This window comes from Lacerta agilis, chromosome 7 (genome assembly GCF_009819535.1).
Source record: "Lacerta agilis isolate rLacAgi1 chromosome 7, rLacAgi1.pri, whole genome shotgun sequence".
In the NCBI taxonomy this organism is placed as follows: domain Eukaryota; kingdom Metazoa; phylum Chordata; class Lepidosauria; order Squamata; family Lacertidae; genus Lacerta; species Lacerta agilis.
In genome coordinates, this window is record NC_046318.1 from 58446206 (window position 1) to 58464594 (window position 18389).

The following is an 18389-nucleotide window of genomic DNA, read 5'->3' on the forward strand; positions in this document are numbered from 1 at the left end:
GAGAGCGGCTTCTGGCGCGCGCCATCCGGGCACCGCGCTGTGCAGCGAGGCGAGGGTGAGAGAAACGCAGGTAGACGCGCCCGGCTTCCCCGGCGCGGGGGCTGAAGCTCAGGACCCTCCGCCTCGCGCCCTTGGGCCGCGCAGCCCAGTCATTCGGCGGGGAGGTACAGCGCACCGCCGGCAGCGTCCTCGCGGTTGGGAGCCGGCACCCGTGACGTCAGGCCTCCCGATTGGTCCCCTGGCGGCAGCACATGCTCAGGACATCTATATAAAGACGTCCCCGGCCTCCCCCCTCCCCTGCAGCTGCTCTTCCCAAAGCCTCTCTCTTGGTCAGCCGGGACAGCTCCATCCAAACGCAGCGCAATGGCGAACCCAGAGGCTTTCTTGGGCAGGTGGCGCTTGGTCTCCAGCGAAGGCTTTGAGGAGTACATGAAGGAGTTGGGTAAGAAGCAGCGAATGGTTGGGGATGGGGAGAAATGGCAGAGAGGGGGGTGGTGAGTAAGAACTTAAGGGGAATCTGTTTAAAATGATGATGACATTTTATGACAACAGAGAAGCAGAACTAGAGATTCCCTCCTCTCGTTGGGCAAAACTTGGGGGGAAAGAAAGGGGGGGGAGGGCAAATATTCGGATTGAAAAGTAAGCCAATCCATAAATAAGCTGGGCAAATCCTATCACAAGAACAGTAGTGCTAGTAGTGTGTGCATTATTTTATTTTTGCATCCAAGATGCCCACTGCAACTTTGCTATTTACATGGACGTAGCCCTCATGGATGCAGTGAATTTGTGCATCTGTAATAAATAAATGTAGCATTGCAGCCAAAAGCTTTTTTTTTTAAAGAAAAAACAAACAAAAACCACCCTGCTTAAATAGTGGTATTGTCTTTAAAATGGCTGCTTTTGATTAAGTGAATTACTTAAAAGTTCTCTATGATTTGTGTATGGGGAGCAGTGTCTGCATGATGCACATTTTGTGCACTGCATTTCTTTGGGTTTTGTGAATTGTCATGCCTTTCTTGTATTCTATCATGCTGGAGTAGACACAGTCCTATTTCTCTCTACTATGTGCACATGTGGTGTGTCTGGCTTGATTAGGAGTGGAGGATTATGAAGAGGGAACAGGAATTAATTAATTTTTCTTTTCCTGAAAGCGCATATCTGTCTCTCCTGTGGGGAGCTGGGATTAGGAGCTTTTGTGTGTCTCATTTTCTCGGCTCCTGAGAGGCTGAATGCTCTGTCCAAGGTCTGCAGAGGCGTTCTCAGACTTGCCTTTAGTAACAGGCACACAAATACAAATGGATATTGTTTCAAACATGATATTGAGCTGCAGTGTGTGTGTGTGTGTGTGTGTGTGTACATAGACCAAACCATCTGCCTAAAACAACATATGAAAAACTCGGTGTTGGGGACAGAAGAATGGCTGGGGGTGATGGGAAGGAAAGGGAGATCTCTCATATAAGCAGAATGGCACTTTCCCAGGGATTTCACCTGAGTCAGAAAGGAGGGCAGATGGCAGAAACCTTCTGAACTCCTGTAACACAGCTTATACTTCTTATTACAATGCATTTGGACATTGCTGGTGCAAGAAGAAACCATAGAGTGGGGATGAATGCTCATTATAACAGAATATGAGGTTCTTAATGAAATTTAATTTGCTTTTCTTTTTCTTTTTTTAGACAAGCCGGTCATTCTTGCAATTATATAGCATTGTTTTTATGGTGTTTAATGTTGTGCACTGCCTTGATCTTTTATGTGAAATCTAAACATTTGGCTTTGGTTGTCTCACTGCACAGACTGGAAAAAAAATACCAGAATGAGCAAACTTCCTGTGACCGTGCACAGGAGGATAAAATGTACCACAGTGACCTCATATTCAGTATTATTATTTTACCAGACAAATTGAACGGAACACTAACCTAGTTAGGGGTGAATAGTTTTGGGCTGCATTGATAGACCTGCCAAGTTACAGTGTGTTTAGAGTCTCCAGCTGAGGCTGAAACTGGAAAGAATAACAGATATCTGAATTAACATCCGGCTGTTATGTTAGAACCTTTCTTCTTTCTATCCTTGTGGATTAATTTCACTAAAATGCAATCCAAGTCCACAGATGACTCTTGAATAGAGCTGTGTATATTCTGTTATAAACTCAGTGTTATTAGCCAAGCTTTTGCAGAATAAGCAGAATCCTGTGATCCATTTAAACAATGTAGATAAAACACAACTTACTTGTATTTACACATTGTATGTAAAAAAAAAAAAATCTCTTCTGATCTTCCTGGGTAGTGGCAAAGAGTTATGAACAGTGCTTAAATCCCATTCCTAACCTGTATGGCACCCCATATCTATTTTTGCATCCTTAAGGACTAGATCGTTGCTTTTTGAAGATGTAAATGTAAATGCACAAGAAAGAATAGGGAAAATGTATCACTGTGGCATGCTGTGGCCTGTTTGGGGGAATTGTTAAGCACGGGTGTGTTGCATTTGGCTTGTGGAGCTGCAAGTTGGCAGGCCTAAACTAGCCCCACAATTGACACACTTGTTGCATGGATTTGCTGTACCTCTTGATTTCTCATTGCCTATTTACTCGTTCATGAAGGTTTGCTGACTATTGAAAAGCATTGTACTTCGAGTTACTATACAACGTTTCTGTGATGTTATCAATCATGGTTGCATCCATCAAGTGGTGAATAAGCATGTGTAAAGCAGCCTTTATAATCTTTGCTGTAAAGGCTTGAGGATTACAGTACTGGTGCAGGAAACCTTTTATTTATCTGTTTTGGGCTCAATTCACCTAATGGTTCCTTCTAGCAGAAGCTCAATGCAATAACTTCCACTAGTACAATGCAGTCTCCTCCCCTTTTGTGGTCTCCCAGTTTGGCTTAGGGGAGTCAGAAGAGCCCCCAGAACGGTGTGTGGCAGGAGGAGAGGGGGATTGTTTCATGTGGTGAGCTGAAATACTTATGGTAATGGAAAAATTGCCACGACGCTACAATGAATATCCCACTTAAAAATATGTATAGCCTAGTCCTCATTCCAGAAACAGAACATGAATTGAGTCTTAAAATGCACAATAATCTAGATGAGGTCCAAGTCTATCTCCAGAGAATAGAAATGTGACCTCTGCAGTTAGGCTGTCCACTCATTAAGAGAATACAAGCTTCTCCTTAATGATCATACATCCTGCAAACGGTTATTGCTGTTGTTGTTGTTATATTCTTGGTGATTTCAGTAGAGTTAGAGTAAAGCAGTGAGGGAGAAGCTGGGCTCCTTCAGATATTGCATTGCAGGGGGTTGGACTAGATTAACCTTTGGGTCCCTTCCAACTCTACAGTTCTGTGATTCTATGTTTTCAGACTGCAGCTCCATAATCCCTTACCATTGGTCATGCTGGCTGAGGCTGATGGAATCTGAAGTCCAATGACATCTGGAGGGTCACAGTTTCCACCCCAGTGGCCTACAGGAATGACTGTATTTGTAAACATAGTGTTTTGGGTTGTTGTTGTTTACTTCTCTCCAGAAAGTCTCAGATAGATAGCACTGGAGGAGGGGCAAGGCAAGAGTTGTGACATCACACAATTTATTTCTAATTTTTCTGCAGAGCAATGGGTACTTTTTTGCCTGATTGGATTAATTTCCCTTTCTGAATGCCAATGTGATATAATTTAATTATTTGTATCTGAGGCAGAAGTCATTTGGTAATATGCTGAAGTCTTACAAAAAAGACCTGTTACTCCTGTAAGGCAGAATGAAAGTGGAGTAGTTATAATGAGCTTCTGATTAACTTGAAATGCTACAACACTTCAGCTGAGTCACTGGAGTTCTCCTTCCCCATGCTGGGTAATTTAAACAGTTAGGTAATCTTGTGTGTGTGTGTCAGATCGGTTCAGCCAAGCAGAGTCATTATGCACTGACAGGTCACTTGCCTTTCTGTCTTCTGTAGGTGTGGGCATGGCCATGAGGAAGATGGGGAGCATGGCGAAGCCAGACGTTATCATCACTAAAGATGGAGACACGTTCCACGTGAAAACAGAAAGCACATTCAAAACATCAGAATTCAGTTTCAAATTGGGCGAGAAGTTCAATGAGGAGACGTTAGATGGCCGAAAAACTCAGGTAAATGAAGCAATCGTCCAGAAAGGGCATGTGACTGAACAGTCACATGTTCACACTGCTCACAAGTACAAACCATCTCTTCACATGTGCACATTTATGTGTGAAAGAGTGTGTGTTTGTTGATTTGTACAGCTCGGCTGTTGGGTACACAGGTACACATACTGTACTTTGTTGAACATTCAAGGTCACTAACTGTACAAGTGTTAAGCCAAACACATTGGACCCGAGTTGAATATAACATGTGAACATCCCTACAGGAAAAAGCTGATGCAACTCCCTGAACTCTTCTGAGTTCTGTTAGGTGAACAAGTTACTCCCATCAGTGCATGTTGTAACACTGTGAATGATACCAATCACTGTGGTTCAAGTGGTGCACAGTTTTATCACTACTGAGGTAAATTGCCTCATGAATCAGCATGGTATTGCGTTTGGTTTGTCAGTCATTGCCTTTGGTTCCCGTAGTGCTGTTTGCATCATTAATGGTGGCTAATCTACAACAGAAGCAAAAAATTCCCAAACGCATCTTGGGGCAATGTTGGAAGTGTGTGAGCCGCAAGGCTTTCTGTGGTTATTTGCCTTCTCTTCCTTTTTTCTTTTGTGTACCTCGCCCTTCAAACCTGTTCTCAGAGCAACTTACAAAGTTTCAAGATAAAGCAAAAAAAACCAGCCGCAAACATAAAGCAGCAATTTGAAAACAATAACCAAACTAACAGTAGTTTGCTGTACATGTCTGCCCAGATGTAGGCCCACTGGGGCTTACTCCCAGGTAAGTAGATACAGGATTGGAACCTTATCTTTGAAAATCAAAAAAGGCATTTGATACCTAAAATGGCATCAAGCTAGGTGAGCGTGGCACCAAGGCTCCCTGTGAAGGGATGTGCAGTGTAGTGGTTAGAGTGCCAGACTAGACCCGGAAGTCTAGAGTTCAAATTCCCACTTAGCAATGAAGAGGCTCACTGGGTGACCTTGGGCCAGTCACTGCCTAACCTACTTCACAGGGCTCTTGTGGGGATTAAATTAGGGGGAGAACTATGTGCACCACATTGAGTTCATTGGAGGTGGAATATAAATACAATGAATAAATAAACAGTTCCAGAGTCAGGACGCCACAACTGCGAAGGCCTTTCTGTGGTAAGAGGGATAACTGCCAAATGGCAAAGGCAGGTCTGTGCTGCAGAACTTAACTTTAGGCAGGCACATGTGGACACAGGCAGGTAGGCCAGTCCTAAGCCATGGAAGGCTTTCAGGGTCAAAACTAGTGCCTTTGGATTGAGCCCAGATATGGCCCGGAAGCCACTGCAATCGGCAAAGCACTGATGTGATGTGCATCCCAGCCAGTAGATGGAACTGAGCACCACAAACAGGTAAAGAGCCCCACAAAGACAAGGAGAGAGTGAAAGCCAGATTAACGCATTTAACAAAACCCTAAACTGTGGCAAATCTTAATTACAGTTGGATGAACCAAACCATCTTCATAAACTATGTTTTGAAGATGGATTGTTTCAGCTAACCTATAGCTAAGATTAACTGCAGCTTAATTGTGTTTGGATGATATGCCAAAGTGGTTAATATCAAATTAAAGCAATTAAACAATCCATTGCCTTTCAAGCTGGGGGGGGGGGAGAGATATTGGTTTGGTTTGTTATTATGGTATGAATTTTTGTGTTTTATGTTGTAAACTAGCTTGTGATTATGGGATGAAGGATAGTATAGAAATTTAACTAATACTAATAAGGCACAGCAGTTATCAAATGTTCCTTTAATGGCAAATGGCTACCAGTATGCATTTTACACACCAAAAAGCTTGGTACCCTGTTCAACAATACTAATCAGTCAACATAGTTCTCAGCTGAAGTAGTACAATCCCTGCTACAATGTCAAAGCAAGCTGGATTTGTTCCCTAATGGATTCAAATTGCTACCTGCAACTTTTTACTGTTCTTAGTGCAGCTTCTTTTTTAATTTTGGAAAATCCCTGCAATCTTAATGATGTTCCCATTTTGTAAATTCAGGCAGCAAAAGAACATGCAATGGAATAGTGGGATTTGATTCATATCTGCACATCCCAGAACAGTCAGGTCAAAAGCCCTGCCTGAATGATTCAGTGGCTTTTTCTTGGGAGTGTCATGTCTGTGGTTAATGCTAAGGAGCTCTCCCTTTTGGATGCTTGCCAGCTGATGATCCCTTCAATAGGCTTCTTTGCCAAACAGGCACAACAAGTTCCTGGAGCTCTTTTCATCGCCATATGCGTTAAAGTGTCATGTTGTGTGATTTCTGGCAAGCGTCTTGCTTCTGCAGGTTCTGGAGCATGGGAATTCCCCTCAGATTACGGTAACAGGAGCATAATCTTATGCAAATAACCTATAAGAATAATGGCTCTTTGCCAGGACCTTTCCTTAATCTCCAATTGCAATACTACAATTACAGTATCGTCTCCCAAACTGGTTCTACACATGAAAGTGCTACGTGAAAGGGGATTCGAGGAGACAGTCTTAATTGCATGTTGCACCCTACAGAGTTTTTTACCGTATGCAAACCGTCACACAACCCATTTTGTTACAGTGGTACCTCAGTTCTCAAACGAAATCCATTCTCCAGAAGCCCGTTCGGCTTCCAAAACATTAAAAAACCAAGCGTGTGTGTGTTTCCATTGGTTGCAAGAGCTTCTTGCACTCAGCAGAGGCCATGTCACATGTTTGGATTCCAAAAAACTTTCGAAAACGGACCATTTATTTCTGGTTTTTTTGGCGTTCAGGAACTGAAACATATGACAATGGAGGCGTTCAGGAACTGCAGTTCCACTGTACTGCTTATTTAAAGCAAGAGAAAGAGGGGGGGGGGAATATTCCTCTCCCAGACCCATGGGAAATTGAGAGCATAAATAGTGTGATGCTCTGAGGGGTCTTTTTCAAGGAGAAAGCTTAACCATAATCCTGGGTTCAGACAACATACTAAGGGAAACTTTGGCTTAGTGTGGTGAAGAAGGAAGAAAAACTGGGAAGGAGCAAAGTGGCTACACAAGGTCCTGTGTGGAGGCTGTGCACATTCAGGCACTCCCAGTAAGTCAAAGTTTGGCTTACCATGACGTGTGAATGAAGTCGGTGCCTCCTACTTTGCCACCCTTAAGAACCCCCAAATTTGACACATTCCTTACTTTGCCTGATGAATGTAGGAGTAACAGAGACTGCCAAGGAGCATAGTGGCTCTGAGTTCCTTTCTGGGAGCCAGCATATTCACACAGTGTTGGTAAGCCACAGTTTGACTTACTGTCTTGTGCAAACCAGGTAATGGACTAGTCTTTCTCAACTGGGAAGCTCCATTGAAATGATTAGAAGTTGTGCAAGCATTTCATTTACTATGTCTGTCAGGCGTCATTTTCATTTTCTGCCTGGAGGACAAAACTAGGCGTGTCCTGATCCTTCTTGGCAGTATCAAACTTCACACAAAGATTTAGAGAGAAAAGCACATGGCAGCATAGAGAATCCATGTGTCATTCTTCATCTTCCACAGACTCTTTGGCATACTAAGAGTCTAAAAGTTACTGCTTTTTAATTGTCTGCACAATTAGAATTTGTGCAAATACCTGTGTTTCTGATAGCTGTTTATTGTTCTTGCCTTCATGGGAGAAATACAGGTAACTGGTAGGGGTTTCTTGGATGAAGGCAGCGCTTCAGCTTTCTGGAGAATTTGTGTTGAGGAATTTGGAGTAGGTGGGGACTAGGAGGGTGGACATATTGTTAAAAAAATACATAAAGTAGGAGGGCTCTAGGGTTCTTCGACATGCTTAATTTGGCATGTGTATTTATAATATTTGTCTCCTTTGTTTTGGTAAGACACTTTCCACACCCAGTTATAAATCTGGCAAAGCAGGAGCACGATAATTTCCCTTTTGATGCATAGGCATATGCTGAACATTACCAGACTATCAATGTAATTGCATGCCCTCTGCAAAATATCACTCAGACAAAATGGTAATCTCTGTTCACCTTCTTTAATTAAAGGGGCAAGTACTTCTCTGGTAGCATTTGCATGAGTTTACTCCTTAGGACAAAACTAGACATAGCACCCTTTGCACAATTGCTAATTGGAAAAAAAAGTCAGCATGGGGGGCTGATTCCAGATTGGGACCCTGGCAGAGCAAAGCTTCAGGCCTTGCTGTGACCCTAATCTGGATTGGTATCCTGCACCTGCTTGCACTGGGAGAGGGCAAGCACCCACTGGAAAGAATTGCAGCTAAGGTGAAAGTTTAAAGCCTGGTTCCCAATCTGGAGTCCCCCCTTCCCACCCTGTGCTTTCATTTACTTTTGAAAAGCTACTCATGCTGTTATAATTAAAAATATTATAATTGCATGAATGCATCGCATCTAGTTTGGGCCTTAGCTATGCACATCAGCGCAGGATCAGAAGCACAGTAACTATTGCCGCACTCTCTTGGGACAGAGCAGTTTTGGAATAAATTCATTAAGATGCTAACTACCAGATTTCTGTATTCTTTTTCAGACCCTTATCACCTTAGATGATAATAATGTATTGACCCAGCACCAGGAGTGGGATGGCAAACAGACTACGATAACCAGAAAGGTAGTAGATGGGAAACTCATTGTGGTAAGTGGAAATTTCCCCTGATTTCCTAGCAAAAATTGTACACAATAGCTGGAATGCAACATAATTCAGGCATACTAAGTGTCTATCTACATTGCTCTATTCTCTAGTGATCTGGAGAGAGAGAGAGACTGATGAATGAACGTTCTTTGTTTTGCAGGAATGTGTCATGAATAATGCCAAATGTACTCGCGTCTACCAGAAAGCATGAAGATACTGGCTTCTATTTTGGATGCAGAGCTTTATGATGGACAGCTTAGTTCCAGGAACAAAGCTGGTCTACACTCCATATTTCTTATCCATATTCCCTGTCCCTGTCCCCAGGTTTTTTTTTAAAGCATCTTGGAAGAATCTGTACTGTACACAATTAAATTTCAAGTCCTTGGTGTAACTATTGAGAGCTATTAAATTTGAAAATTTCATGGGTTTTTACTTATTTAAAAATATTTTAATCCACTTTGCTATTAATAAATAAATAAATATCAAACATAAAAACATAGTTCAAAAGCATTTCAGAAAAGAGCAAATATCAGTAGATCAAGAAATCTAGTGCTGGCGATCAACAAACATCTGGATATAGAGGCATGTTTTCAGTAATGTTTTGGAAGCATGCTACTGCTGATTCTTCTGAATAATGGCATCCCAGAGAGTAGGTGCCACCACAGAGAAGTAGGAAATAGTAGGTATATTGTAACTGTATTGTAATTTTTAGAATTCTCCTCAGTTGAAGAAATTCTGGAAACTCTAGTTAGATTAGTTGTGAGAAGAAGTGATTAGTTACTAGTTAAGGTGTATTCTGTCTAGGCACATTTATAACATGGTTTCTTTGAACTCAGTGCAACATCTATGATGCTTATGTCTTAGCAAGTATGTTTACACATGCAGTCTTAAAGGCAAATAGCATGGCACTGGAAGACCAGCGATGGGGAGCCTACAGTCCTTCAGATGTTGGGATACAACTTCTATAATCCCTGACCATTGGTTGGTTTAGCTGAGCCAATGGGAGTTGCAGTCCGAGAACATCTGCAGGGCTGTGGGTTCCTCATTCCTGTTATAGTCTGTAGAAGGTTTACTTAGCTGCTAGTCAATATAGAAAAAAATTCTTTCTATACTATAATTTGCCAAACTCATTTCCTTTGAAGTCACTTTTGTCTTGGGGCAAAACAAACTCTAGATAGTAAGCTGTAACTGAAAAAGCTGAATGTAGGTCTTAACACCCTAAATCAGCCTTCCCAAACTTGCTGCCTCCAAATGTTTTAGACTACTTCAACTCGCAACATTCCCACCTAGCACAACCAATTTTAAGGGATGGTGAGAGATGCAGTCCAGCAACATTTGAATGGCACCTGGCTGGGAAAGGCTGCCCTAAGTGAAGTATCCACATGTCACCATTTATCTTGAGTCAAGGATTTTATGGGCCTCAAGAGTTCCAAGAAGGATTCCAGTAAAACTTCCTTCATGATGAAGCTTCATGATGAAGCTATGTTGAGGACATTGGTCTTTCAAATTTTAGCAGCGCTGTGTGAACCCAAGATTCAGCACCCCCACCTTTTGCCTTCCATTCCACTCAATTCACAGTGTCATAGTTGCGAGACCCCCAAGGCTCGGCATCCAGTGCGGCGGAACCAGTTACGCTGCCCTAAATCTGCCTCTCACATGGTTCCTATAAACTGCCATTCATGGTGTCTGTGTGTAGGTCTCCAACTCCCCATCCCAGGATTCTTGTGTTCCATACCTGCCTGTCTCCTTGCCTCCTTGCGCTTCCTTAATATCCTTTAGCATCAGCCCTGCCCCATTTTACTCTACACGTACTGTCCATATAGAAAAGAATTGAAGATGCAAGAGATGATGTAAAGCCTATAAGTTGCATTCAGTTTGCCTATGTTTCCCCCCAACCCATCGTCATGGAAGCTTTACTGTGTGCTGGAATAAAGTTCAAAGGGATAAGTTGCAGCTCACAAGCTAAGACATAAGTGCCAATACTTTGTGTTGAATGAGAGGTTTTGCGGGTTCTAGTGAAATAGATCATGACACCAACTCTCAAATTCAAAACCTTCCTATGGTTTTTGAAGTGCTAAAAATATCTACCCAAATGGTATATTTGCTACTAAATCCTCCCACTGACATATGGTATTATCGGATAACTGAGTCCTTGAGTAGTACTTTACATTTGTTTGACATAACTGACATGCTCTTGGTGAGCTACATCTGAATGAACCTGCTAGCAGCTGATTCGGAAGATACCTTATTTTGACATTAAATAACGTATCCAGCTATTATAGTTATACTTTAGGGAAACTGACTTCAAGAAGTTTAAAGACAAGCTATTGCAATCCTTTGAGTAGAAATGTTTGAGGGGAAGGAACTGCAAGATGGATGGGAGTCTCTTAAAAGCAAGTGCTTTCTGTGCCAACTTTTAAATGCTTGCTGAAAAATTTTCTATTCAGCCAGGCAATTAAGAACACACCCTCCCACAATGGTTAATTGATGCCTATTGTTAACCCTTCCATGGTTTTTATTGTCTAGTTTTCTGTTTTATTCCTGAAAACCACTTCAATATTTTGAATGACATACTGGTATATAAAAGAAGAAGAAAAGAAAAAGTGAAACCTGTGTGACACTTAATAGAGATAAATGCAACATTTTGATGTTAGTTAGGAAGAATCAGATAAACAAATATGTGACTCTTGTCTTGACTTGCAGTATGTGTGAAATGGCTCCAGGAGCAACTATTGCATTTCTTAGCACTCTTTCTTCTGATGAATGTTGATCAGGGGCAAAAAGACATACGAAGGGACACTCCACCTACGGTTGTACTGCTCACATGTGTAGCACAGCTTTATGGGGTGGGGAATTGGTTTCCGTGAGTCTGGGTATGTGTGTCAAGAGTGCTTCCAGCAACCCAAAAGCTCAATTCGCAAGGCTGCTTTATCCAAGCCAGTTGGACTGTCCATCTCTAAGGGCTGATGAGTAAAGCAGATTGTTCAGTTTACTTTAGACATGCATCAATGGATTCCAGCTGCCTTGATTTATTTGTAAAGTTTTATTTATCTCTTGAGAAAGAGTTACTCTTGAAACCTTTAGGGAATAAAATAAATAGCTTCTCTCCGCATTTACACAGCTGTTATCTTGCTGTCCACCTTCAGCCACACATGTGGGATTGGACTACATAAGAGTTCTGTTCAAGACCTGCGTACATCCTTTAACTTTTTGGTTTAGAATTGTGCATCAGTGATCACACGACTGCTTCCCTATATTGAAAGAAATGCCTGAGACTTTCAGCTTATCAAAGCTTCAGTGTTACCCCTGAGAACAATTTTCAGCAGATGGACATGATTCAGCTAATGCTACAGTTCATATCTCGTCAATTCAGAAAGGAGAGATTTAGGCTGCAATCCTATGCACAGTCTCCCAGGAGTAAGTCACACTGAATTAGTCACTTTCAATTTTTGAAAGGGGATGCGGGTGGTGCTGTGGTGTAAACCACTGAGCCTGGGGCTTGCTGATTGGAAGGTCGGCGGTTTGAATCCCCGCAACGGGGTGAGCTCCCGTTGTTCGGTCCCAGCATGACAAAGCCACTTCTGGTGAACCAGAGCAACGCACGGAAACACCGTTTACCTTCCCACTGGAGCGGTACCTATTTATCTACTTGCACTTTGACGTGCTTTTGAACTGCTAGGTGGGCAGGAGCTGGGACCGAGCAACGGGAGCTCACCCTGTCGCAGGGATTCGAACCGCCGACCTTCTGATCAGCAAGCCCTAGGCTCAGTGGTTTAACCCACAGCACCAATAAGTCTATGTTTTGTTGTGTTTTGTTTTAAAATTTTATTTTACAGTTTAGTATTTTTTTTTAATTACATATGAGGGGCACAATATCTTCTTTCTGCTTCTTAGTCAGTATGTAAAAATACACACCATTGAGCATGTCCTTCAGTCCAGTTCAAATCAACTGAACAAGCAGCACAATCCCTTGCATGCTTACACAGATGTAAGTCTCACCGTTGACTGGAACTGGCATGTTAGTTTACTTAGAAACGGCATCTCAGGGTGTTAATTTCAGGTGCGCTTCAGTCACGTCTCAACAAATTTAGGTTGTATGATTAAAGTTGATTTGGTGCTCTTGTGCAACAATTACACACACACCCATCAAACATTTTGCAGTAAGGAGAATTATGAGAAAAAAGCACTGGAAAAGTGTGGGAAAACACTTGATTTAAACTCACATAACCCCTTCACAAACAAATCAGGATGAATGCTCAGTAAGTAAGTCAGCTGCAATTGACCTCAGAAAGTATGGAGATACTTGGATACTTGATCTGAGTGCTTGTAGTGTGCCTTAAATTCTATACAATTTGATTATGTTTTTTATATTATTATTACAGCTCCTTCCCAGTGTATGATTTATCTTTGGACTCCTCTCTGTGTTCTTTCATCCATTTCCAGGCAGGCACTATTGTAGAGGGGTTCATTTCTGAGTAGATATATGAGGTAACGTGAACTTCAAAGGAGGTATAATGTCCCCAGCATCACTGATCTTCACTTCACTGCTTCCTTAGGAAAGTTTTGATGACCCGTTATGATGAGCAATTGTCAGGGGAAAGGGCCATAGCTCAGTGGTAGAGCAGTCTCCTTTGCATGCAGGAAGTCCCAGGTTCAGTCCCCAAAATCTCCAGGTGGAGCTGGATGAGAATGCTCTCTGAAATACTGGAGAGTCACTGTCAGTCAAGGTAGACAATGCTGAGCTAGATGGGCCAGTGGTCTGAGTAAGTAGAAAAAAGCTTCCTCTGTTTTTGTGTTCCTAATGGAGAAAAGGTGTACATGTGTTTCACAGGGTGAATGCAATAAAACCTCAAAAGCTAACAATCTGCAGTGTGAATAGTGTGTGGCTGTACTAAAAGACATGTGCATTTTGTTCTAATGGATCGACCAAGTCTTTGATGTGCGGTGTGCCTCTGATGTGATGAAGTCAGGATACAGAAGGGCGGGGGGCAGAATTCTTCCTGCGCATTCTTCCTGCGCATACATCAAAGTCTTGATCGGCGGAATGCACATGGCCGCTACGGGCTGCAGTTTATTCAAGTGAATGCTGTGCTCCAGTTTCTCGTGAGCGTGAGTGAACCTAATTTGGTATTTTGTCTAGGAATTATTAGAGAGGGTGTGCCTTCTCTATTGTTCACACATATTTCAAAGAACATATGAAAATAATACCACTTCCTCCAGGACGCCTTAATAAGATGAAGTCATGTAGGGACAGCTCAGAGCTGTTCTTGGCTCTGCTTCCTATGGAGCAAGTACCTGCAATCTCTGTGATGGAAGGAGGTGAAGGCCTGGAACATTCACTTGACTGCAGGCATCCCTACACAATATGGCACTTACTGGGGGGAGAGGGGGAGAGGCAAGGAATGAGGAGCTTGTAGGCACCATAGAAGCCAACTCCTACAGTTCAAGGTCCCTTTGAGCCCTCCCAAAAAATATTAGAGGGGGCCAGCCTCCCCCCCAAAAAAGGTTGATGGGCATTGCTGTGTGCACATCTTGTGATTGATTATGCAGGGCAGGGCTTACCTGCTCCCTATATTTTATTCAAGTTGGCATACCTGGCAGGCGCGTAATATCAAGATCGGAGGATTGATTCCACCAGGCTGCAAAGCGCTGAGTTTCTCATGCCTTGGCTCTCCCCCTGGTAAGTGCTAGTGACACACTGTGTTTGGAAATGTGGAGAGAAGTGTTCCAGAGAAGCGGACACAGGGCAATGTTCCAGAGAAGCGGACACGGGGCAATGGATTCAAACTACAAGAAAGAAGATTCCACCTAAACATTAGGAAGAACTTCCTGACAGTAAGAGCTGTTCGACAGTGGAATTTGCTGCCAAGGAGTGTGGTGGAGTCTCCTTCTTTGGAGGTCTTTAAGCAGAGGCTTGACAGCCATCTGTCAGGAATGCTTTGATGGTGTTTCCTGCTTGGCAGGGGGTTGGACTGGATGGCCCTTGTGGTCTCTTCCAACTCTATGATTCTATGATTCTATGATTCTAAGTGGTATCCCACCAGTCACTACTTTGAATACCAGCGCACTGACCCCTTTTTTACTTTCTGGCTTAGGGTGAGGCTGGGGCTGTTTGCCGCCATGAAAATATTCAACAGTTGCAGTTGTTGTTGTTTTTTAAAAAAATTGAATTCCATTTATAGATGGCTTCCCATACATCAACTCAAAGTGATCTCACAATTAAACCATCAACAATAAACTATGCCAAAATTTCCGGTATAAAAACAATGATAATAGCACTTTGATATGTAAAAACCATTCTAAACAATTTCATAAGTTAATTTCAAGTGCTATATAGATGCAGAGTGGGATAAAGACTTTTGTTATGTACAAAGGATAGGTGTCACCACAATAAAGACTTGATCCCTATATCATACGGAAGAGACCTTCTGATAAGATGGTTGGATAAATAAGCAGTGAGGTGATCTTTTGTGTCATTTTTTGGGCCAGAATCTTGGAAAAGTGAAGGGTCTCAAGATAGGGTTACCCACCCCAATCGATCCATCATAATCCCTGTTCAGATAGACGTCCACCATTCCAATTGCTTTTTAAAATGGCACTTCCATCAATGCCATAATACCTAGAAGGACTTAAAATTGTCTCATTTAAAAGGAGTCGATTATAAAGAGTTTCAAATTTGGGCACCTGGTTCATGCTTGCAGTTTGTTACAGATGAAATATGGAACGTGGTTGCTGTTCCATGCTTGTATCTCTTCATCTTTCGTGTTTGGTGCTTTAGAACTGGAAGCAAATAACTTATTCTGTTCCAGGAATGCCTTGCCTGGAGCTTCCTGGGCAAGTGTGGCCAAGTGCTGCCTCCGAAGCATGTGGGGATGGGTTATCTTGTTAGCCAGCCTCCCAGATCATCATTTAAAAGAATATTTGAGAGAAAGCACTGTTATGTTTTCACAACACATTGCCACAGGTCACAAAGTTCTCAACTTACCTGCGCTCTGCCTACATCTCAAAATACAACCCTCCTCAAAGCAGATGTATCACATTTACTCTGGACTTTCAGCTGTAAAGCCCCATTCACACCATATATACTGTTTAAAGGGCAGTGGTACCTTGGTTCTCAAACGCCTTGGTACTCAAACAACTTGGAACCCAAACACTGCAACCTCAGAAGTAAGTGTTCCGGTTTGTGAACTTTTTTCGGAAACCGAACATGTTCCCTTTTGAGTGTTACGCTTCCGTTTTGAGTGTTATGCTGAAGTCTGTCTGTTTTTGCCATTTATTTTGTGTTTTTGTGGCTTTTTTAAGTTTTTGTGACTGTGTGGATCCCAGTTCAGCTACTGACTGACTGATTGTGTGACTGCAGTACACTGGTACCTCTGGTTACAAACTTAATTCGTTCTGGAGATCCGTTCTTAACCTGAAACCATTCTTAACCTGAGCTACCACTTTAGCTAATGGGGCCTCCCACTGCCACTGTGCCACTGCTGCACAATTTCTGTTCTCATCCTGGGGCAAAGTTCTTAACCTGAGGTATTACTTCCAGGTTGGTGGAGTCTGTAACCTGAAGTGGATCAATGGTCTCGTTAGTAAAATTAGTAAAATTCATGTTAAATTGCTGTTTTAGGGGTTGTTTTTAAAGGTTTGGGACAGATTAATCCATTTTGCATTACTTTCTATGGGAAAGTGTGCCTTGGTTTTGGAACGCTTTGGTTTTGGAACAGACTTCCGGAATGGATTAAGTTTGAGGACCAAGTTTCAGAACCACTGTATGTCAAATGTATGGTGTGAATGTGGTCTGAGTCAAGCCATTGGTCCACCCAGCTCAGTATTGTCTACACTGACTGGCAGCAGGTCTACAAAGTTTAAGGCAGGGGTCTCTCCTAGCCCTAACTGAAGATGCTGTGGATTGAAACTGGTTTTTTTTTTTTTTTTTTTGCATGCAAAACAGATGCTCTATCACTGAGCTACAAGCCTTACTCTCAAAGGGGGAGGGATTACAAGATGGAAGAGCCCCCAATTTGCAACTCTTTATGATAAAAAGGGCAGGATATCTGACCCTTTGTTGTGCTCAGAGGAAGATTCGCCATCCTTAAGTGGTGGAATCTCCTGTTGCAGGGAACTCTGAGTAGGGATTAGTCAATCTGTCAATTTTGGTTTCTTTCCATTTCTCCTTTGTTCACTGTTAAGTTTAGCTCCACACATTTCCACATCAGTTTCTTTTAAAATTCCTCATAAGAATTCAGTAGTGTGAATTTATCCTAAGACACACAGCTTTGTATCCAGTTTAGCCCAACATACATACTTTTGCTTGTTGTTTTTGTCCATGGAGTTTTCTTGGCAGGGATACTGGAGTGGCTTGCCGGTTCCTGCTCCAGGGAAAGATTGGGAAAGATTGAGGGCACAAGGAGAAGGGGACGACAGAGGAAGAGATGGTTGGACAGTGTTCTCGAAGCTACCAACATGAGTTTGACCAAACTGTGGGAGGCAGTGGAAGACAGCAGTGCCTGGCATGCTCTGGTCCATGGGGTCACAAAGAGTCGGACACGACTAAACGACTAAACAACAAACAACAACATACTTTTGCAAAACAATTCCCCTTACATAATGCATTTTTGGGGACACTAATTTCATAAGCACGCACACTTATGTGGTATGTACATTTTTGTACGCATTACCTTTCTGAAGAATTGCAATGCAAAATTCAGAGACGTGCAAATCTCAAAGTATAGTATTGTTTTGGTTCATATATTGTTTTGGAAAATGTAAATGATATGAATTTGCCTTTAAATGTGGACTGTATCGAATTTCTCCCCCATCCCTATTTGTGAGCAGGTGAAATATATTCCTGCATCACAGGAATGGGTATAAAGACCAAAGCAAAGAAGGTGGAGCAAAAGGGGAGCCTGGCTTGCTCACCAACTGATGTGGCAAATATCGGATCAACACTTTTTCTTCACAAAATGTTGCTCAAGTTTCAGTGGGAAAATTTAATACAAGCAAGCACAGTCCTTATCATGCAATGTCAACCCAAAGCATTGCTGTGTCTTGATGGAGCCCTTTCCCTGAGTTGGAGTTCTAGTGCAAAGAAAAACAACGGCTTGGAACAGTGTCCCTGTGATCACGGAAGCTGAACATGATAATCTAATTGGCACATTATGTTATTCATTGTTCAGGCAAGAATACACTCTGGGTGGCCAAAGCAGGTTATTAGGAAAAGAACAGCAATGCTGGAACTGGCATTCATCAGGTACAAAATTAGACAGGACCAGGTAATGCCAGTTATTGCTCAGAACCTTCCTGAATATTGAATATTACTCTGGACCTTCTTGAATAAAATACTTTGCGGACACAGTGGGGTGGGTCTATAGCTCAATGTTACAGCTACACGCTTTGCAAGCAGAAGGTCTCAGATTCAATCCCTGGAAAAGGCTAGCATAGATCCCTGTCTGAACCCTGAAGAGCTAATGTCAGTCAGTGTACATCCGAGGCTGCTTTCACAAGGCAGTTTGTTCTTTTTCCACATTGCATTTGAGCTTTCACACCATGTCAATCCTGCTTCCAGTAATCTAGCGGAACATAGTGGAAGTTTAACATTCATTTCCATGTTAATTGCTTTAAAATGTATATATCTGTTTGCAGCCCCTTTGAATTTCTCTAATGATCATCACTGCCTTCTGT

The 18389-nt window shown here is 42.4% G+C and overlaps 1 protein-coding gene across 1 annotated transcript; it reads left to right on the plus strand.

Moving 5' to 3' along the window:
* Window positions 1-254: 254 nt before the first annotated feature.
* Window positions 255-9138, plus strand: LOC117050106 (fatty acid-binding protein 5-like). The gene is made up of 4 exons (XM_033155483.1): window positions 255-442; window positions 3941-4113; window positions 8613-8717; window positions 8875-9138. The coding sequence occupies exons 1-4, from the start codon at window positions 364-366 to the stop codon at window positions 8923-8925; spliced, it is 408 nt and encodes a 135-aa protein (XP_033011374.1). The 5' UTR covers window positions 255-363; the 3' UTR covers window positions 8926-9138.
* The last annotated feature ends 9251 nt before the right edge of the window (window positions 9139-18389 follow it).

Excerpts from the sequence above, each read along its gene's own strand:
- LOC117050106 (XM_033155483.1), top strand. The coding sequence starts at position 364 with ATGGCGAACCCAGAGGCTTTCTTGGGCAGGTGGCGCTTGGTCTCCAGC. Across the intron at positions 443-3,940 it reads GGAGTACATGAAGGAGTTGG|GTGTGGGCATGGCCATGAGG; the intron begins GTAAGAAGCAGC and ends TGTCTTCTGTAG. Across the intron at positions 4,114-8,612 it reads TAGATGGCCGAAAAACTCAG|ACCCTTATCACCTTAGATGA; the intron begins GTAAATGAAGCA and ends ATTCTTTTTCAG.